At 41.3% G+C, this 21,802-nt stretch overlaps 2 protein-coding genes across 7 annotated transcripts; one reads left to right on the forward strand and one right to left on the reverse strand.

The window, feature by feature from the left end:
* Positions 1–3,966: 3,966 nt before the first annotated feature.
* LOC111612002 (RIMS-binding protein 2-like) lies at positions 3,967–12,401 on the reverse strand. Of its 6 annotated transcripts, none has more exons than XM_023351500.1 (6): positions 12,228–12,401; positions 7,943–8,209; positions 6,070–6,226; positions 5,589–5,710; positions 5,421–5,492; positions 3,967–5,320 (listed from the first exon to the last, which is right to left on the reverse strand). In XM_023351500.1, exons 1-6 carry the CDS (start codon positions 12,228–12,230, stop codon positions 5,255–5,257), a joined length of 687 nt encoding a protein of 228 aa, XP_023207268.1. In that variant the 5' UTR covers positions 12,231–12,401; the 3' UTR covers positions 3,967–5,254. The 6 variants fall into 6 exon arrangements, with proteins under 6 accessions (XP_023207268.1, XP_023207269.1, XP_023207273.1 ...); XM_023351501.1 differs by having other exon boundaries at positions 7,943–8,729; XM_023351505.1 differs by having other exon boundaries at positions 7,943–8,206; positions 8,646–12,401.
* Positions 12,402–12,552: 151 nt separating this feature from the next.
* On the forward strand, positions 12,553–20,421 carry LOC102218733 (14-3-3 protein gamma-B). The gene is made up of 2 exons (XM_023351499.1): positions 12,553–12,796; positions 17,268–20,421. The coding sequence occupies exons 1-2, from the start codon at positions 12,710–12,712 to the stop codon at positions 17,922–17,924; spliced, it is 744 nt and encodes a 247-aa protein (XP_023207267.1). The 5' UTR covers positions 12,553–12,709; the 3' UTR covers positions 17,925–20,421.
* Positions 20,422–21,802: the final 1,381 nt, after the last annotated feature.

A 21,802-nucleotide genomic window follows, 5' to 3' on the forward strand; every position in this document is an offset into this window, starting at 1 on the left:
CAACAGATTTTGCTTTTAATTCCTTTTACATCCACCAGGTGGAAGCACCATACAAATGCGATCAAATTACTGATCTCTCTTTAAATACATTCGGATCAGTGAAGGTTTAATGTTTCAGCCGTTGCATGATGACACAGTTTACGGAGCAGAAGAAGGAGTTTTGTGTTGGGATTAAACGTCCGTCCAGTTTGTAGAAAACTTTTCATCTTCCTTAAACGTCACCACAGTCCGTCACAGAACAACAATACACATAAATGCATTTGTTTTTCTTCTTTCGGCTGATAGAAAACCGGTAAGTGGTGGTGGCAGCATCATGCTGTGGTGACTCTCTACTTCTGCAGGAACAATAAAGTAGGAGTTAGGAGAGGATGGATGGAAGGAAAGCTTGTTAGCATCACAATCTATTGGGTGTTTTTAGTTTATGTTGGATCTGTTTATTGTTATTTATGTTCTACAAGTCTCGCCATATTCACTCTTCTCCGTGTTTATTATTGTTGTTAAGGTGTTGCCATATATTAGCTCAATCTTTCCTGTTTAGTTTCATGGTTTACTCTCGTGCTCCGTCTCTTGTATACTTGTGTTTCTTTTTCTTTAGACAACAGTCAGGCTGTTTCTGGTTCCTTCAGTCTCCTTCCCTCAGTCTGTCTGTGTTTCTCATTTAGTCCTAAAAGCCTCTCGGTTTTTACCGTCCCCTGCTGTGTTATTCCGTTCCCATGCCTGTTTCTCCGTTTCCATGCTCCGTCTTCCATACTCCATGTCATTTTTTCTCCTTTTTTGTCCATTGGAGACCTGTAAGGTTTTGATCTTCATCACTAAATCTTCTAAACATGCCTCGTTTGAGCACCTTGGATCTGTCTCGACCCGTTTTGCTTCTTTGACAGATAGAGCCTGTAAAAGACCTGCAGGGGGCAGAGAGGCGCTTTTCAGCAGGACAGCAATCCAAAGTGCAGCTGGAGCCATGGAAGGGTTTTCATCAAATCACCTTCATGTCGAAGACTGGCCCAGTCAAAGTGCAGACCTGAATTCATTTGACAACCCTTTTCTTTTTGTTCACAGACATTTTCTATCGAATCTCACTGAAATTTTCTTCTGTGAGTAATACAACTCTTAGAGACAGTAAGTATCCATTTAGTATAAATAAATGAATACAAAAAATAAAAGAAATAAAATGAACCAAACTTGGTTTTTTTTCCTTCCACGATTATGTTTTACCTTCTTTATTACTTTTTTTTTTGTCTAAACCAAAATCTGTGTTTTCCCCTTAAGAATTAATTTATACAATTTTAACAATTTCTTCCCAGAGTTTTTCCACCTGCAGCCTCTGCAGCCACTAGGTGGCAGCACTTTACAAGCATGTTTGTGCAGATTGGTTGGTGACGGCCCTCAAACTGTATAACTGAGCTAAGATGAGCCGGGAAAAATATGCTTCCCATATTTATATGTTTTGGAGAACAGCAAATATTAATCTACCGTGTTTTTGACCTAATGATAAGCTACTCTTCTGATAAGAAAGTGGGAGAAAAATTAGTTTTAAATAGCTTTGGGGGATCAGATGTAGATCCTGCACCAGAAGCATTCACATGGCTCCCTACCTATTTACTTATGTACTTTTTCACATTTTGTTACATCAGTTTCAGATTATTTGGGTTTTGTCCACTAGACAAAGTAGCACATCGTTGTAAAGTGAAGGCAAAACGAGAAATGGTTTTCAAAACCTTTAATGTGAAAAAAAAGTCACATTTTGGGAAGGCAGCATCATGCTTTTCTTCAATAAAAACAGTACAGCTTCCAACTGATGGTAGGAATCTGCACATCCAGATAAAACTGCACTGGAAAGTTTTAGATCATGATAGCTCTAGCATATATTTGTGTCAGAATGGCCAAGTCAAAGCCATCCATCCATCCATTTTCTGTATACCTTTGTGAGGTCAGGAGGTGCTGGTGTCTATCTCCAGCTAATGTTCTGGGCGAGAGGCGGGGTCACCTTGGACAGGTCGCCAGTCTGTCGCAGGGCGACACAGAGACAGACAGGACACACAACCATGCACACACACACACTCACACCTAGGGAGAATTTAGAGAGACCAATGTACCGAACAGTCATGTTTTTGGACTGTGGGAGGAAGCCGGAGTACCCAGACAGAACCCACCATGCACAGGGAGAACATGCAAACTCCGTGCAGAAAGACCCCGGGCCGGGAATCGAACCCAGGACCTTCTTGCTGCAAGGTAACAGTGCTATTGTGCAGCCTGGACCAGTCAAAGCCCAGACCTAAATTCAATTGATGTTATCCAGTTTGCAATCCAGTTGAATATAAATGCACACCATTCGTCATTGAATTTTTGTTTGAAAAAAATAGAAAAAAAAAATCAGAATGTGTAACTTTAAGTGAAAATTGTAGTTATTTCATTTGTATTTTCTTTTGGCTTTTTTGTTTGATTTTTTTTTTTTTTTTTTACAAAAATTGTCACAACTGTCTATTTTTATTTTTTCTACTAGAACTTGGTTTCTCTCTCTTGCACACTCTCTTGTTCATGTAGATGTGTGTTTGCCGAACCCAAACACCTTTGGGTTTTGATCCATATTCTGTTGTCTGCAAATTGGCTGTTAAAGGCAATAAAGATACAAAAATATACATAAAAAATATTTTAAAAAAAAAACATTAATCCTTTCTATTTTACAATTATGCTTTTGTTTCTAGTGTGAAATCCCAATAAAAACAATGAAATATTAAAAGTAGGACGTTATCCAGTGCTCAGTGACGGCTGTACTTGGACGTTTTGGGCTCCTGGCTCCCTGATGCCATCTATCTCTGTCAGCTCAGCGCGCTGATTGTTCTGGATGCAGTCCCACGTTGTACAGGAATAGACTTGTGATGCAAGCAGAGCTCTGGGTGCAACAGTGCTGACATAATCTGCAGACTGCATAGTCATGCTCCCCTACCATGGGTTCACTCTGAACATGCACACCCCCCCACACACACACGCCATTATGACAAACATGAGCACACTTTTTTTTCTTTCTTTTTTTTCTGCATTCATATTTGCTTTCTTAGCTTTCAGTCAAGTTAAATTTACTGTCGGTTCATGCACTTTTAATATTTTTAGCACCACTGCTTCTCTCTCATTTTTTTTCTTTTCTAACAGGGCCATCTTTTCTCGGTTTGATCGCCGCCCATCCCCCTCCCTCCCCCAACTTCCTCTTATTTCTTTTGGTGTGACTCTGAGGTTTGGCATTGTTATGACAACGGAGGACACAAGGCTGTCTCTGCTCCGTTTGCAAAGTTTCTGTTGCTGCATGCACATTGCAGAGCAGAGCGTGTACCGCCTCGCCTGGGGATGGGGAAGCCTCTGCAACAGCCCCCCCCCCCACACACACATACACACGCATGCACACGCCCACACACACACACGCCTTATCACACACAGAGGTAGGCGTGAAGAAGTTCTCAGAAATATGAAGACCTTCCTGTAATCTGAAACGCAGAATGAAACACCTGCATGGCTTCCATCCTTTTTATTTTCTTTTTTTTTTTAACCTCAAGATCTCCTGAAATTTAAGCTTTCTAGATCATTTTTTTCATGTGAATTATTATTGATGTCTGGAATCAATAGGGTCCAAATTTGCCGCCAATGCAAGGCTTCATCTCTGAGGGTTATTTCCTTAAAAAGGGAGGCAGCAGCAGCGATGCATTCATGGGTTCAGAGTTTGAATTTGCATCCTCGTCTTCGCGTGAGTGTGTCTTCGAACTGTACATTCAAACTGACAAAAGAGCGATCATTGAAAATACATGAATTCAGAGACACTTCTGCAACATCAAAGAACATCCAATTGAACCATTTAGTATTTATGATAAAATATCAAAAGTTACAAAACAAAATGAATGAGTAATTTGAGTCACATCAACCACAAGTTCAAAAACCAAATAATGAAAACAAAAACATCAAGAAAGATGGAAAACATTCTATTTTATGGCAATTAACTTTTATTTCAGCTTTAAGGATGTGTTCAGACACTTCAGCACGCTAACCACAAGTGTGTGTGCGCGTGCGTGTGTGTGCGTGCGGGTGCGCGTGTGAGCTTTTCCTGTGTTGACCACGTGGCTCAGACAGGGTTAATAAAAAGATCGCGCTCACTTCTGGGTTTCCTCTCTTCTTCAGAAGTCGATACGCTGGTAAGATCTTGATTAGTGGGTTTATCTAATCATTGGGAAACTTGTTGATTGTTTTTACCGTTTTGTCTCTTTTTACATTAAAATGCTTCATTATCAATTTGATTTTACACTATGCTTCGGTAGTTTTGTTCTGTTTTTTTGTTGAATGATGTTGAGTTGGAAGTTTGTGGAAACCAGCTTTCACCTTCACCTTCGCCGTCATTCTTCGGAGTTTGAGCGGGAGCGCCCAGAAGCTACTGACATACAGTGTTGTCACCCATAAAGTAGAAAGCACTACTAAACTTCACTACACAGTGTAGTGTTTCCTACTTTATGGATGAGTATACTGTTAGCTGCAGAGGAGAGTTAAAGAAGAATCAAGCCAGATGACGTCGAAGTTCATGCACTTGATTTGAACTTTTTTACACTTTGTACAATGTTCTATTAACCAACAGATTGATGTTAATATTGATAACATTTGTTGAGAAAATGATTAAGTCTGATCTGTAGATGGAAGCATGATGTTGCAGTTGTTGCTTTAACTTGGTTTTCTGAGCTTTTTTGTTTTTACATGAATGTTTTAATGTGTTATTTATTACCTCTTGCATCAGAGATTAAGCATGTTTTAGAAAGCAGATGAACACAATATAAGGCAAACTAGATTCAGACACTCTGGTCTGCACAATTCTGTGACTAAAAGTGTATTTTTTTTAAGGCTAGAAGTCACCAGACATCCTTCAAGTTAAATTCTCTGGAAATAATTTTGCTGGATTACAAAAAATATATATATTCTTGACTAAATCATGGTTTTAAAAATTGTCTCTTTTTTTCCCCTATAAGGTGAGTTGGAGTTTTTATTTAAAATGATCAATAAAGAATCTTATCCTATAACCTGTTTCTCTTCATTGTTCATCATCCTGATTGTTGTGGTGGGCTACTTGTCATACTTTGAAGGCCTTCTACAGCAAAAGTAATACAACACTACTATATAAAATAAAAATATACACAAATATTTGACATATTTACATTTTCTCAGTAAAAGCTGCTGATTTGATTGTGTATGTGACTTGGTATTAGTAGCAGAGGTGTAAGAAAGGTGTCTAACTCCAGGGTAAGGGTTGCAGGAAGTTTGAGGGAACCAAACCTCGTCTTCCGTGAAGATCTCCCTTTTAAAAAAAGAGAGAGAGAGAAAGCGAGAAAAATGAACTTCTGTGCAAACATTAAATTAGAAATCAGTCATAGAGTCACAGCAGAGTTTGTGCTCACAAAGTAAAAACCGTCTTGATCCATGTCACCCAACACATAGATGATGTCTCCAGATCGAAAGCCCAGTTCGACCTGAAACCCAAGGAAATTCATTTTAGGGTTGAAGACCCCCCTATACATAAGTAATATGCAGAAGTCTGTGGTTAGTTTGACATTTGAAGCGCTCACTTCACTGTCCATGTTGGGGGAGTTTTCCCATGGATCGTAGTCGAATAACGCCACCATTCTTCTAACGATCACATCTTCACGAATGCTGGCAACATCACTTAGCTCTGGTGTTAAAGACATACCTGTTTTGGAGAAAATGTGCAAACGTATTCTTTAAACAAGAGTAAAATAAAGAAGAAAAAAACAAGTAGGGAAGCTGTATTTAAATTTCAAGCCTGCCTTATGAACCCACAAACACAAAATGCTAAATAACTTTTTTTTTGTTACCACTTCCTACATAAAGAAAACTGCTCTAAGCTAACCTTGCACATGAGCTCAGAGGAACTGGAAGAGGGTTTAGCTCTAATCAGATTTTTCCAGTCAATAATATTAAAGATGCTTGAGTGCAAAATGTGTTTTTGCTGATTTAGGTTCATTTTCTCTCTATTTTCTGTCTGCGAGTCACAGTCTGACATTCTTGCAGAAAATGAAGAGTTGGTACCTGTGTGGTCCACGGGCAGGAAACCCTGCTGCATGAGAACGTGCTTCAGGTACTCGTCGTCCACTGGGACTTCAGCCACCATGTTGCTTGGCACGTAGCCGGAGAGACCACCAGACTCTCCATGGTAGAAACCATCGGAGTCTTTGTCTCCAAACACCTGGCGAGGCACACAGACCGCACGTCTCATCACTTTGTTCAAACATTAATGTGTGCACTTGTTTAGGTTGCTTTTTCAGAATATTTTTAGATTGCTAATTTTGCTAACGTGTTTCTCCTGACTTCCTGACAGGTAGTAAAATTATTAATGTTCTGAAGTGGCCCAGTCAAAGATTTGAAAATGTTTATTTTAGCATTTAGTGGCAAAGAGGCCTTCCAAGTTAAAAGACTCGGAGAGCAATACTGAACACAAATTACTGACGTACCATTTAAAACATGCAAAGAGCAGAGTTTGATTGCCGTTTGAAGAAATGTACCTAATTTTTTCAATGAGCTGTTATTCATTCACATGTAAATAAAGACATAATTAGAAAACTCACACTTTTATATTGGTTTTTTATCTTCATTTTCTTCATCTTATTTAATGTTGAAAACAAAAGCCCTCTTGGTAGGATTAGAATAATTTTAAGTCAAGTCAAATTTACTTTTATTGCACTTTACAAATAGTATGTTGCCGTTCCAAAGTGTTGTACAAGATCATCTAACACAAACCTAAATCTTTTAGGGTTATGAATAATTGTGGATTTATCTTTACTATTCAAAAACCAAGGGAGCACCATTTTCTGAATCAAGTTTAGGTTAAGGCAGGAGTTGGGAATGTACCGGTAATGCTTAAATCAAGGGTAAGTGAGAGAGCATAGAACTCAAAAGAATGTCATAATACTGCTAGAAATACCGGTGTGTGGGTGTGTGTGTGTGTGAGCGTGTTCTTGTATTTAATACATTGTAAGGACCATATTTCTAACGCTACTTTATGGGAACCCGCTGCTTCTTATGGGGCCCAAACCACAGGCCTTTTAAGAAGGGCAGTATTGGGGTTATGGGTTAGGTTTAGGACTAAGGTGTGAACTGAGATGAGGTTAGACTAACGGTTAGATGTGAACTGGTAAAGGTTAAGTTTAGGATAAAGAGCAGGGTTAGACTACAGAAATGAATGAAAAATAATAACGAAGTCAATGCAAAGTCCTCGTGAACACACCCAGACATACATAGTGTGTGCATGTGTCTCCTTGTATTTATACATTGTAAGGCCCGTTTTCTCCACAAATACTTATGTTTTGAGGACCCACTGTTCCTTACAAGGCCAAGGTTAGCCATAGAAATGAATGAAAAATCCCTTGTGAAGATATTAAAGCATATTGTGTGTGAGTGTTTGCGTGTGTGTGTATGAACCAGGTTCTTATATCCTTGTGGGGACCTATTCTTTCAACAATGTGGACTTGTGGGGACCACTGCTCTCTGTGGGGACATTTTCTTGGTTTCCATGTTTTTGGGGTAAGAAGTCAGGTTAAGGACCAAGATGTGAATTGACTTTTGTTTGGGGTTAAGTTGTAGAAAATTAATGGAAGCAAATGTAAAGTTTCCACAAGATATGAAAACACGAATGGGGTGTGTGTGTGTGGGGGGGGGGGGGGGGGGGGGGGGGGGGGGGAGTGAAAAAAGGCGGCAAGTCACCTAAATGAGCATCAAAAACAGAAAAGAAAAAAACAGTTACAGGAACTCAAGAGAAGAGTTCATGTCTCTGTACATGTTCAGCGGGCCTGCACAAACAGGAAACAGCAGCAGTATCTAATTTCAAAGAAACCTCTCTGCAGATTGAAAATGAGGAAGCACAACACACATTGCAGAGAATCACTAAAACATAAAGCGTCTTTACCTTGATGATCTGGCCAGGCACAAAGGGCAACTCCTCCGCCGCTGTGTCAGGGTTGGGAGACATGGCAGCCGGGTTGTACGGGTAAAGAGCCACAAAGAGTCGAACTGTGGGGATGGAGACCTGGCTGGCGGTCTCCAGGTCCCACTGCCTGAGGTCCTCCGGGGTGGCGACCCTCACCTCGTCAGGGTATATCAACACATCCAGCTCTAGTCTGGTCTCCATCAGCGCCGGCAGCTCCCGACTGTCCACCTGGCAGACAGATGGCTGCTGTAGACAGCAGACCTCTCTTTAGCTTCATCCTAATTTGAGGTAACTAAGCTAAGCAGAAGGAGCTGTAATCCTCTTTGAAGCAAGTGGATGGATTCATTAGTTCAGCAAAGACTGTGCACCGTAAGACTGCAGTTTGAAAACAAATGAGAGGGAAGACATCAATTGAAAGCATCAAGTCAATAATTTACCTTTTTCATTGCATCTTAGCATCAAGAAGAAGATACATTTGGAGTATGTAGTGACCATTTAGGAGTTCTTTACATTAATACTGAACAAACTGTTTAAGATATAAAATTAAATAACTTCTAACCAATTCCAAGAAGAGTCAAGCACAATTATTCAATCTGAACCGTTTGTCTGCAGTAAAGCTCACAGTGTGAATATTTTTGCCTTGATTAGAGCCATTTTTTAAACTCCTCCACTTCCTGCTTACGTGGCTTGACCCAGTTCACAGGCCATGGAAAATAAACACTTCCTCTCTTGACCTTTAGTCGGCAGGGTAGGTGGCAAGCTGCTCCTAAAAGAAACACAAGTTTTGACAGCTACTGTGATAATTGGGATGGACTGAAATGTAAAAAGGAAAACTGATTTTGAAAGATCTGGGTTGGACATGTCCGACACGTATGGCGCCTTGAACTTTACAACATTTTTGTCATGTTTCAACCCGCAACGGCTGCGTCAAGGACTCAAGGCCTCCAAACGTGGGTCACGCTAGACCCTACGCCACCACAGCATGCAGAACTGTACTCTTAAGAATGTGTTTCTTAATAAACAATTTTAAAAAAACAACAGGAAACATTCACTCTGAGAGAACAAAAAAACCCCTTATATTGCCAGAAAGAACGTAGTCAAAGATCAGGATTCCAGGAATGATGTTCATTAGACAGATGAATCTGAATTATTTGGACACCAGAACAGAGGACATTTTATAGCAGTCCTAGAAAAGAGTCTCTTAACAACTGTGAAGCATGAAAGTGGATGTGTCATGGTCACATCCACTTTAGATTATACCGTATAAAATTCATGGTGCACTTACAGTATATAAGGGGAAAATATAAAACATGTAAACAAAATAAAACTGAAGTAGAACCGGACCTTTCAATGTGGTCGGTGACCCAAAACATACCAATAAAGACTATCTGAGAATTCAAAAATGGAAAATCCTGAGTCAGGTCAAAGCCCAGATCTGGATCTTATTGAGATGCTGTGATTTGAAATTGACTGAACATGAAAAAACTTAATAATGTTACATCCTAAAGAGAAAAGTGGAGCAAACTTTACTCAGACCGGTAGTAGTTACTCACTAAAATAGTTTTAACTCTACTCTTAATAGCAAGAGCTAAAGGGATTGATCCTAATTGTTAGGCCTAGTTTTGTCCTGAGTTGGAACTTTCTTAAAAATTTACATTTTTGTTTTTTAAGTGCAAATAAATACATTTCTTTTCTAGGGATAAGAATATGTAAGAAAACATTAATACTGTATGTGAACATTTTAAACAATAAACAACTGAACACTGAATGGGGTGCAGCTCAACTTGGCACTTTTTTCCCCACAATGACCTCAAATAGACTTGTTCTGTAACTATCAAGAAAATCCCACTAGAACAAGATTTTCTAAACGTGACCCTTTTACCACAAGCCAATGTCAGCGTTCAAGCAAAAATGTTTCCCACAAAAAAGCCGGTAACAATTGCTGACATTTTGTCATCGAAAAATAAAACCCACCCCAAATTAACAGGAGTTTAAGTAATTGAACAGGATGCACCAAAAAAAATGTGCAACGTATGAAGCTTGCTGTTTATTTCACACAAATCATGCTACCCAGTCTGCAAACCACACATTTCAGTTGCAGTGTAAAAATAAACTACCTTGTGGCTTCTCAGAGCGCTGCAAAATTTGGGGCTTTGTGCTCTGCTACGTTTTTCTGTGGTCTCGCTCTGAGCAGCAGCAGCGCATCCACAAACTCCAGAAACTTTTGTAAGACATTGCCAGATGGAGTCCACTGATAACGTTGGCCTGGCAAATGGACAATGAGAAAAATTGGGAAATGTTTCTTCCACATTTAATCTAATTTAATTGGCTATCATATTTTCTTTGTATTTTTCATCTGGCAGAGAGAAGAGGGAAGTCTGGGCCTCCCTACTTAGGCTTCTATCCAACCCCGGAAAAGCACAAGAAAATGGATGAATAGATGGATGCATGGATGGAAAGTTTTTTGTGTGTGTTCTTGTATTTTTTTCTTCCAGACTTTAAATGAGAGACAATGTAATTTAAGCGTAATAAATATTTTTCTGATTAATCCAGAGGGTTTATTGGGAACACAAATATTAACACACAGTCACATCAAATATGAGACACCCAATACTTGAATGAGGCAGTTCAGAACATGCTTATCCTAATCTGTTGCATAATTCCTCTGTATTTTGTTTTATCAAGTTAAACGTTTGCACACTGTAACACATGAATTTCCCCAGAAACGAAAGTAAAGAAAGTGGAGCTAAATTATTACTGGAACAGTCTTTACTAATCCTGACCAGAAGGTGGAGCTGTAACAGCTAAAGTTGCAGGTCGGGAGAGACAGCATTGTGAGAAAGATTAAGAATCTGAAATCAAAATATCTCTAGATCAAAATATACACAATACAAACAAAACTTTTGACATGTAAACAATTACAATAGAAAAATCCATGAGGTGATTTTAAGTTGATAAAATTTTCTAGCTTAACCTATAAATCAAAATCAAACTATGTCAAATCTTGATGACCCAGAGTTGTAAAAGAGGCTTAAAATCAACATTTTAAATAAAATGAGACATATTAAATATTCTAGTGAGTAGTTGTTGAAGCTGAAATCTTTTATAGAGGTTTACAAATCAGTATCTCTAACCCTGAGTCCTTTTTATTTTTATACTTTTTGTCAATGTTTTGTATTGTAATTTTATGTCACAGACCAACAAAATGTGACATCGCCTCAATGATAGCTGAAAATACTTTTTGGCAAGTCTGAAGAGTTAACCGAATCGAGAGTGTGTGCAAACTAACATATGACAGTAAATTAATCCAATTTGTTCTAATTGTTCTGCTGAAAATTGAAGTTCTGCTCCTGCTCAAGTCTTTTTCATCAAATAAACAGTTTTGTTTTTGCTCTGAAGCCAGTCAGTTGCACTGAGATCTATTTAGGTCCATCAGATTCATAAAATACAAATTCCACAAGTCAGATTTCAACTAGCAAACATTTTTAAAACCACTTTCCTTCATGTCACAATGAAGTGATGGAATGATCAGGACCCCTGACCATACCTTAGATCAGGGGTCCTCAATTCCAGTTTCTGAGGTTCCATGTCCTGTAACGTTTAGATGAGCGCCTGGTTCAACAAGCCTGAATCAAAATCACTCAATTACTTCCTTGGTATGCAGTCACATCCTGCTCATGATCTGATTATTTGACCCAGGCCTGTTGAAGCACAGGCACAGTGGCGGTTTCTGATATGGGTGACATGGGCATCGGTCCAGGGCGGCATCTCATCAGGGTCGGCATGAGACCTCCACCTCCTCGAATCCCCGTAACTCCACAAGGCCTCACAACCGCACCCTCTTTGGTGGAAGAGAACTCTGGTGTGGTTCTAATGCATATGTGGACGCCAAAACGCTCGACTTGAGTGCAGGGTATTCTGGGTAAATACAGCAAGTCTAGTGCAAGCAGGAGAAATGGCTCGTGGTCGTTCAGCAAAGAGAAAAGAGAAATCCTGCTACTGCTAAAATCGGACGCCACTCCATTTGTTTGCATTTTGTGAAGAAAGGAAGTTGCACTCATGTCTTCTTCAGAGGTTTTCCTGTCGTTTCCTTCAGTGGTGCCTGTTGCAGCGCCACCACGTGTGAGGAGGGGGAGCATATTTTTCAAAGGGTTTCAAAGCTGAAAATGTAACAAATGTTACAATTTTGTCTACCGGACTACCAGTGGAGAAAGAACACCCTATAAATGTATTTTATGTTTGATTATGTCTTATAACAGCTTACCATTCAATGCCAGTTGATTCCCTGCTTTCTGCGCCAGCATGCTGCTGCCACTTCAATAAACTCCATTTCCCAGAAGGCCTTCAGTACCATCCATCCCCATCCTCCTGCTCATGTCTGTCTGCCTTCCATGTATGCAGTGTTACATCATTTGCACAGACACCCACCTTCCCGAGTGATGACGCAGCCCGTGGAGAGTGTGTGAAGAGGAGGGAGAGGAGGAGGAGGAGGAAGGTATGGAGGGAGGGGGATAGAGAGAGGAGAGAGAGAGAGAGAGAGGGAGAGGAGAGAGAGAGAGGAGAGAGGGTGTCCTGTCTGCACTGAACCTCAGACAGACAGCAGGGAACAGCTGCAGCACGCGCTTCGCCTAGGATTTCACTGCACTGCAATTTCAAATATCAGCCGTTTTCATCCACGAAGCCCACGTCGCGCAGCTCGACCGAGCAAAGCCCCCCATCCCCTCCCAGCACTAACCAGTAGAGAAAATGGTCGACCGCGAGCAGCTGGTGCAGAAAGCCAGGCTGGCCGAGCAGGCAGAGAGATATGATGATATGGCAGCAGCCATGAAGTCGGTAAGTCCAATCCAGCAGCGGGGGGGGGATGATGGTGATGATGATGATGATGGTGACTGAGTGATGATGATGGTGACAGAGGGATGGGTGGGAATATGCTTCTGGTTCTTGTTAGCTCCGTTTTAACAGCTACCACACTCAGCAGCTGCTGTAAAATAGCAGTAAATCTCTTTATTACGTTGTCATCAGCTGGACTGCAGCTCAGCCCCCCACCCCCATTTGTCCTCTGAGTTGGGTCCAGCCCCCCCCCCCCCCCCCGACTCCTCCCCTACCCCTACCCCTGTCCTCTGAGTCGGGTCCAGGCCGCGTTCTGCTGCTCATTGGGCGGTGCCTTTCTGTCGACTCAGAGGATGCTACAATGAGAACGCGTGCAGGCCCTGACGTTCATCTGTGGACTGAGACAGGAGCCCGGCATCAGAGTGACGTCCTGCTGCAATGCATCAACAGATTTCTTAATGTCGTATTCATGATATGATAATCTCCCGGTACCGCTCTGTCTCATTTTCCTCTGTTTTGGAGGTAGAGGTGCTGGGAGCAATGTAAGGTTCTTCTGAAAGAAAAAAAAAAAAGAAAGCTGCTGCTTCCTCCTCCTCCTCCTCTTTCACCTCCACCGTCTCCATCACCACCTCCCTCCCCCCACCTTACTCCCACTCCTCCGCCTTCTCCTTGTCTTTGTCATAAATTATACACTACTGCTCCTTTTAAACATGTTTTATCCAACCTTTTACTCAAATATACCCAACAGGAGCTGTTCTCTCCTTTGAAACAAAAGGTAGGATTCAGCAGGTTCTCTCTGGAATATTCTCTGTCATACTGCAGTGAGTCAGATTGAGCAGATTTCTTCCCCTGCCGTCTCCTCGGTGTGCGACCGAGGCAGCAATTCGGAGTCGTTTTCGGGTTAACAGCTCCTGATTTAACGGCGTAATAGCTGATGTGAAGTGGATGACATGGATGGGCTGTCTCACATTAGCTCGCTCAGCTCTTATTGGTCAATGCTGAGAACAGATCCTTTGTCTGCTTGCCTCTCTTCCTCCCTTTTTCCTTTTTCCTTCTCCTTTTATGACATATCAGTGCTGAAAAAAAAAAAATCGCTGTGTCACTGGTACCGGCAACATCCTTGAGCTGACGCCCCCAGATTAAAACCCATCTCTGCTAATGGAGAAAACCGTTTCACTACCTTGTGCATCGTTTATCGTTGCAAGAAGTGATTCCATTCCCTTCTTTCCAGTCTGCTGTGTCAGTCAGCGCCAAACTGGGCCCAAACAGCCTCTAACCAAAGGGAATCCCTTTGCCCTTGCGGCCCACGGAACGGGGAGGCCCTGTCGTCTTCATGTTAGCCTCGTGACAAATATGCTCTAAAACTAAAACTAAAGGACAGTCGGCCACTTGAAATCATCAAAAATGTTGATACCAGCAAGTTTTTTTTTACAGAATATTAATAATTGAACCAATGAATGGTTTGTTCCTGAACTTAAGACTGAGGAGTCGAAGGAAGCTCGGACGAGTCCATTCCCTCTCCACCCACTCGCTGTGACGTCACCTTCCCCCATCCTGAGCACGTAACCGTAAATGAGAAATAATTGCTCCTCTCAAATCAGTCATTCCCTGTGTTTTCTGCATGATCTGTTTTAACCCGACCCGATCTGCGGTCCGATCCTGTTAGAAAACCGATGCAGTCGAGTCTAAATATAACGGCTCAGCTCAGAGTGATGTCACTAAAGGTAAAAAGGTCATTTTGAGCCGGAGAGAAGGTCACTGGGACATGTGAACCACCCGTGCAGTCACGGTTTTCACTTACACTGCAGCCGCCCCCCAACCCGCCACCCTCCACCCCCCGCTCCAGTCCCCGTGAGAGCACATTAACCGTCTCTGTCCCTCCTTCTCTTGCCTTTCCTCTCCCTAAACCCCTTCACTCCGCTACCCTTCCTGCTAACCCCCCCAACAATCTTGAATATAATTTCTCGCTAGCTGGCATTAGCTGCACACGTGGCAGCTGGAACTACTGGTGCACTAAATGAATGGATTGCCATGGAAACTGGGAATTGCGCATGATGAGTGGAATATTGTTCATCCTCTTTGCTGTGGAAGGAGGACGGTCGGCAGCCAAATGAGCACAGCTAGAAAAACCTAATGATTGCTTCCCTCCAGAGAAATCATTATTAAAGTTCATTCTCAAGGGATCTGATTTCATTGGAATCAGAGGAAAAGGAAGCTGTGGATGAATTTGAAGGAGTTTTTTTTCCCCTCCTAAATACATCGAAGGGCTTTGAATGTTCAATGGACTTTTTTTAGGGTGTTTTCACACCTGATAGTCTGGTAGACATGGTTCAACTGGGGACCAAAATCGCAACATTTGTTACATTTTCAGCTGGTGTGATTCATTTTCACACTGAAATGTGTAAAAAAAACCCCAAACCTTTAGAAAAACCGGGGGCTGCTGTGACGGCGCAGGGGCAAAGCACGACTGGCGACATTTGCCGCATGTCTTCCCCCTCTCTCATTACCCTATTTCCTGTCAAACTACTTTCAAATAAAGGCCACTAGAGCCAACAAAACCTTTAAAAAAAAAAAACGTTCCTGCCCTTGCCTGTGGTGGCGCTGCACCAAGAACCACTGAAGTAAACACTGGGCGAAAGCTCATTCTTCATGAAATATAAACACAGAATGAGTGTCACTACATGACTCACATATTTGTTTTGGTTGTATTTACCCAGGTTGCCTTGCGGTACAGGCTGCTTCCTGCTTTTGGCGTGGACTCTGGTCCGCTTGGCGTTTACATATGCATTCGAATCGCACCAGAGTTCACTTCAACTGAACAGAAGCCTGGGTTTTTGGGCGGACCTTCTTTTTGGTCACATCACCCCAAACAAACCGTATTTTCTAGGCAAATGAACTAGAGTCAAATTAAAGCAAACTGAGCAGGGCGGATGTGAATGCACCATTAGTCACTTGAGAAGGTTGAGGTGACCCTGCTCCAGCCATGGTTGTCAAAATCCCATATCGGACAACAGAGGCAGGGGTGAGCAGGTTTTGTGGCTCGACAGTGAAAACAAGGCCAATAGATTTAAGGCGAATCAGTAATTCAAACTCACTATTTATCTCCACCGTTGAATACTGGAAGGGTTGCAGTGAGATGCGTCAAATCACTGGAATTCAGCCAGAGGAAGTTTCATCAAAGGAAAATAAAACTGAAATGATTTGTGCTTAATAAGAGGTGTTATCTTAGAAATAACACTCTATTGCCCCTGCCTCGTTGGCTACTCAATGGTGGCTTAATTTTGTAAATTGCTCTGAGAGGTCCAAGGTGATTGGGGGCTTGAAGTCAACCCGCCAGGGTTACACCTCAGAGACACCAAGCATAGTGGTAACAGCCCTGTATCAGTTGACTTATTTAGGGTTTAGCTGACTTTGCAGGTTGAGGGTTTATCATAGTGATGATTGGCAGTGTGGTTAAGGTATTTCAGGATCATTGTGTCATGCACACACTTTTTTCCATTAACACACATTGGATGAGTCACACTGAAGTCCGTAATTGATGATAATTAGGCTGGGATGGTTGTTTGCCAGAAAACTGAAGCTCCTCACCCAACCGGTATGTTTACCTAAGCTAGAGCGGGTTTCTGACAATTATTTAATGCACAACAGCTTGCCTACCCTGAGTTTTACACAGAGTTTCTCTTCACCGTTTTGAATGCGTGAAATATTGAGAGCTTGATTGGTAATCTATGAACACCAGAGGTAGTATAGAGAGGGACTTAACATAAAAAGTGACTTCAGTGTTTTTCTGAGAGTGGGTTGAAGTCAACCCACCAATGTTACGTGTCAGACCTCTAGCCATGCAGTCATAGCTGACTTTAGTAGGTCTGAGTCGACTTCACATCTCAATGATGATGCGACAGAGCAATGACAAGCGGTGTGTTCATCCAGCCGGCCGGGAAATTAAGAGGAAGAAACATCATTGGTTAGGATTTGTTGTAACCTCAAGGTGAGCAATGTTGTAAAAGTCTGCTTGGACGCAATATTTGATCAGCTGTCCATACATTAGAACTTTTTTTCTAATATCTTTAGCATTCAATGCAAGAATGCCAATGCATTGACTTACTAATCAGGATTTCAGTTAGTAACCAAAATCCTGAAGCTCAGGATTTCTTCCATCATCATTTTCCATCATTATAATGGAAAAGAAATGTTTCCTTTTGCTATTAACAGAACTTTTGCAGGTTTTTATGAAGTGCTTTAAATTGATCACTGGAAGTTTTTTCTTTTTCAACTAAACGCCTCTTTGGTTCCATGAAGTTGACTTGCTTTTTGAAAGCTCATGTCATCAGCTTGGTTGGTGGTTTAATGATCAGAAGCATCTCAGATAGGGACTTCTCTTTGTTGGTTTCAGACAGATCCAGTTCGTGAGAGAGGTTAGTGATTAATTGGCATGGTTCTTCAGAATTAACAGTATTTGTGCTCTGTCTTCCAGGTGACGGAGTTGAATGAGGCCCTGTCCAACGAGGAGAGGAACCTGCTGTCCGTGGCTTACAAGAACGTGGTGGGAGCCCGCCGCTCCTCCTGGAGGGTGATCTCCAGCATAGAGCAGAAAACCTCCGCTGATGGCAACGAGAAGAAGATCGAGATGGTGCGGGCCTACCGGGAGAAGATTGAGAAAGAGCTGGAGGCCGTGTGCCAGGATGTGCTCAACCTCCTGGACAACTTCCTGATCAAGAACTGCAGCGACACGCAGCATGAAAGCAAGGTGTTCTACCTGAAGATGAAGGGCGACTACTACCGGTACCTGGCCGAGGTGGCCACCGGCGAGAAGAGGGCCACGGTGGTGGAGTCCTCGGAGAAGGCCTACAACGAGGCGCACGAGATCAGCAAGGAGCACATGCAGCCCACCCACCCCATTCGCCTGGGTCTGGCTCTCAACTACTCTGTGTTTTACTACGAGATCCAGAACGCCCCGGAGCAGGCCTGCCATCTGGCCAAGACCGCCTTCGACGACGCCATCGCCGAGCTGGACACCCTCAACGAGGACTCCTACAAAGACTCCACTCTCATCATGCAGCTGCTCCGAGACAACTTGACACTGTGGACAAGTGACCAGCAGGACGACGAGGGCGGGGAGGGCAACAACTAAAGGGGAAGCCTCACCTCGAAAATCAGAAAGTCAAAATAATTACAAAGGGCCGGTGGACTTTGGCAGCCGCTTTCGCCGATGAAACTACCGCAGCAGCAGTTCTTTATTTTTCCATGTGTTAAAAGAAAAGAATCAAAAAGAGAGGTGAGCGTGGGAGGTTAAAATCTTAGTTCAAATATATATAGAAATATATATGACAGTTGAGAGGTGAGGCCTCCGTCTTCTTGGTTTTCTCTTTGACATTTGCCAAAAACCACTGATACGTCAGCCAATCAGCCTGAAGTGGTTGTTGTTGGATTGAAATGGCAGCCTCACACTGGCATAGGAACTGATCTTGTTCTGTCAAGATAAGCTGCTTACTTAGATTTTGTGTGATAGAGATGCATTTGAGTCACTTGAGAGAGAAAATGCTTGAATGGGGAATAAAAAAAGAAAGGCCTCACTAAAAAAAAAAACTAAAAAAAACTAGGCTGCATTGGTTCCAGTGGTAGATGTAAGGGCCCTGAAAGCTGTTAATTTTACTCTGACAAGTAGAAAAATCTGCAAAGATCCCCTAAATTTTTACGTGATTATTTCATTTTGAAAATTCGGTCAAAATGAGCTCCCTTACTGCTAATTTAAATGTTTTTGGCATCTTACAGATAAGTCTGTTGTGTTATTGGAGCCACTGATTCTTTTTGGAGGTGAGGGTTACTAAAAGGCAGAGACTTAAGGAAATGAATTACAAAAATGGAAAAAAAAAAAAAAAAAAGACAAAAAAACCCCAAAACAGATAAAAGCAGCTTCAGAGTTTGTGGTTTACTTCTGTGTTCGTTTTATTAAATGCACATGCCTACTATACTGTTTCTTCAGTGTAAGATGACAACAATAATATTGCTTATTCAATATTGTGCATGCTGGTGATGTATTTATATACAGTAGCTTGACTTTATTAACTTATACTGTGGGTGTTACGTATTCATATGATTGAGGAAAAAAAACAGGCTTTGTCTAATGTTGATATTTTTTTATTTCTAATTTATTTTTATTTTATTATTTTTTTTTTTATTTTTAATTTGCTATACCAAAATGGTGATCGTAAAAAGTGACCTGTAACGGCCGTTGCTTTAGTGACATGCAATATGTGTATTTAATTTGTTAATGAAAGAAAAAAAAGGATAATTTACAAAAAAAGAGAGAAAAAAAAATAACCCACCAGTGCTTACTTAATCTTACCAGCTGGTGTTTTTTTTTTTCACTTTGAAGAATGATTATGACATATTTTGTTCTTTGAACAGTATTTACGTACTTTTTTTTCTGTCACGCTATCCAGTTTGAAATGACAATGGTGACGTTTCCAAGGCTCGATGTTTCTGTTATGAATCTGCCTACATGGACCATATTTTGTTTCTGACGGTATACGTTTGACTTTTTTTTTTTTTCTATTTGTTTTTATAACTTTTAGCTGTTTTCCTGAGTGACAAAAATATCTTGAATGTGAGTCATTATGTAGCAGTTGCACAAGAACCGGAATAATAGCTATGATAATAAAAAAAGAACATGACTAAATTATACATGCACCATTTCCTCGGTGGTCTAGTGTATTGTTGTGTTGTCACCCGTGAGAACACTTTGCATTTAAGAGGAAGCCCTTCGTTCGTAGCTCGTTTTATCGTTTCGTGTGCTTTATTTTCCGTGCCTGTATCGTTTCTACATGCCTCATTTGCGAGTAAATCTCTAGCATTAAAAAGAAAAAAAAGAAAAAGGGAATCTATTACGGTATTTTGGACATCCTGCAAGCATGTTATAGATATGCACATTAAACACTAATGCACAACGTTACACCGCAGAGAACGCTTCAGTAAAGTTTCAGAACAAACACACACACAAAAAAAGCTGCTGAACAGATTTGTCGTCGTTAATGCTGCTACTTCTATAGATTATTTATATATCACATGGACAGCAGTTTGATCGACTTTTATTGTTTTTTTTTTTTGTTTTTTTTTAAATCAGTGGTTTGATGGATTTAAGAGGGAAACCAGAAGCCTTAAGGCCAGTAACACAACCTTGTTCATGTCTGCCAATTATGCGTCTCCATCCTGAATCAGCCTGCATGAGCTCACAGTATGAAACAGCTGCTTTGATTTATTTTTAAATGTATTGAAGAGCAGAAGCTCCAAAAGCTCAATTTTATTTTAATTTAATTTTCAGTTTTTTGTTGTTGTTCTTTTAAGTTATTTGTAAAAGAAAATCATGTCTGGGACTTTCATTGTCGCTAAGAGACTTTGCATTGCTCGTTTTTTTTTTTTGTTTTTTTTTACTTTTCATTCAGTTTTCTCTGCTTATTTGGCTTTTATTGTTGTTTCTGTGACTCAGCATCATGCATGTACACATTATGAGGTAGTTTGATCCAGAGGATCTGACCTAATGGTGAAACTGGGGATACAGCCTGTATGGTTAGAGTTTATTTTATTTTTTTGGTTGCCATCTGTTGTCCATTAAAGTTATTTGTTTATTGCTATCAATCTATATATTTATTTCTTGTCTATTCTAGCCATATATTGCCATCGTTGCATCAACGCAGATCATCCCTCTTTATTTAGCAGCGTTAAAGGTTTAGTATTAATTTTTAGTATTTAGTATTAGTATTAATCAAGCAACTGTTACAGTAACAGATAAAACATGAAATTGGGCCTCTGTCTCTTTAAAAACTCCTACTCTTTGTGAAACTTCAGGAAGTCATCACAACATGGCTCCTCTATTGGGAATTTAACAATATTTTTACCAGCGTTGCACTGAGACGTAGCTCTTATAAGGAGCTCAGCTGATGCGCATCCAGCAGGGGTTTGCTAATTGCTGCTGGCTAGTCTGAAGGAGCTGAGGTGTGGCCAGGAAGAAGCATGGAAACTGCAGCACAGAGGAGGAGCTGCAGCTTGTAGGCGGGGCTAGGTCCACCGAGGCATTTTGCTCAGCTGTCTGGTTGCCATGGGAGATTAAAGGATTCCTCAAACATGCATGAAAGAATGAAAGCAACACTTCAGGTATGTTTTTGATGACATTATAACCCGATGTAAAGTTTTTTTTTGTTTGTTTTCTTTTTAAAGTCAATTTTACATAATACTGCTCCTTTAAATCTTCTTTTTGCCCACACAGCAACTCTATGACTTTATATAACCCCCTGCGGGTCAAATAACTTGGGGTGTGTGTGTGTGTGTGTGCGTGGGTGTGTGTGTGTGTGTGTGTGATATGCATGCATGCTCGGAGCCGCGTTCAGGTGGGGACCGTGTGTGTTGTGTAAACCTGTGCTGAGTGCTTGTGGGTGAGATCGTGAGATGGAGTCGGTTTCAGCTGCAGAGCGAAGACACAAGCAGCGAACGCACAGCGAACATCATATTTGCTTTAAAACCACTTTTAGCACACAAATCACCAAACGATTCTGCAAAACAAAAAACAAACAATAAAAATAAAATAAAGTATCCAACATCCAAACAACGACAGAAGAGCATCTTTCCTTTTCACCTGGCCTGTGTCAGGCACTCAGAAAAGATCAAGGCTGCAGATCTGTGTGTTTCAGACAGGAAGATGGAGCCTTCTGATGATTGATAAACTGAAGTGGACGCCCCCCGCACCGCCCTGACCACCACCCACCACCTTCCGACTGCAGCCTCTCCTGCTGCAGCCCGCTGCAACTGAAGCTTTCATGAGATGAAATTCTGAGCTTTGAAAGGTCCTCCTCGCCAACCAATAGCTGAAAGGCTCTATCTGCTTGGCCTCCAATCCCGTCTCTGTTGCTAGGGCTATAATAAGTATCCCACCATCAGCCAAGCTCCTCGCTGCGCTTGCTGCAGACACCTTTTGCATCCTGGAATTAAAAAAACAAAAAACCCAGAAAGCTCTAA

The sequence above is a fragment of the Xiphophorus maculatus genome, chromosome 18 (assembly GCF_002775205.1).
Source record: "Xiphophorus maculatus strain JP 163 A chromosome 18, X_maculatus-5.0-male, whole genome shotgun sequence".
Classification (NCBI taxonomy): Eukaryota; Metazoa; Chordata; class Actinopteri; order Cyprinodontiformes; family Poeciliidae; genus Xiphophorus; species Xiphophorus maculatus.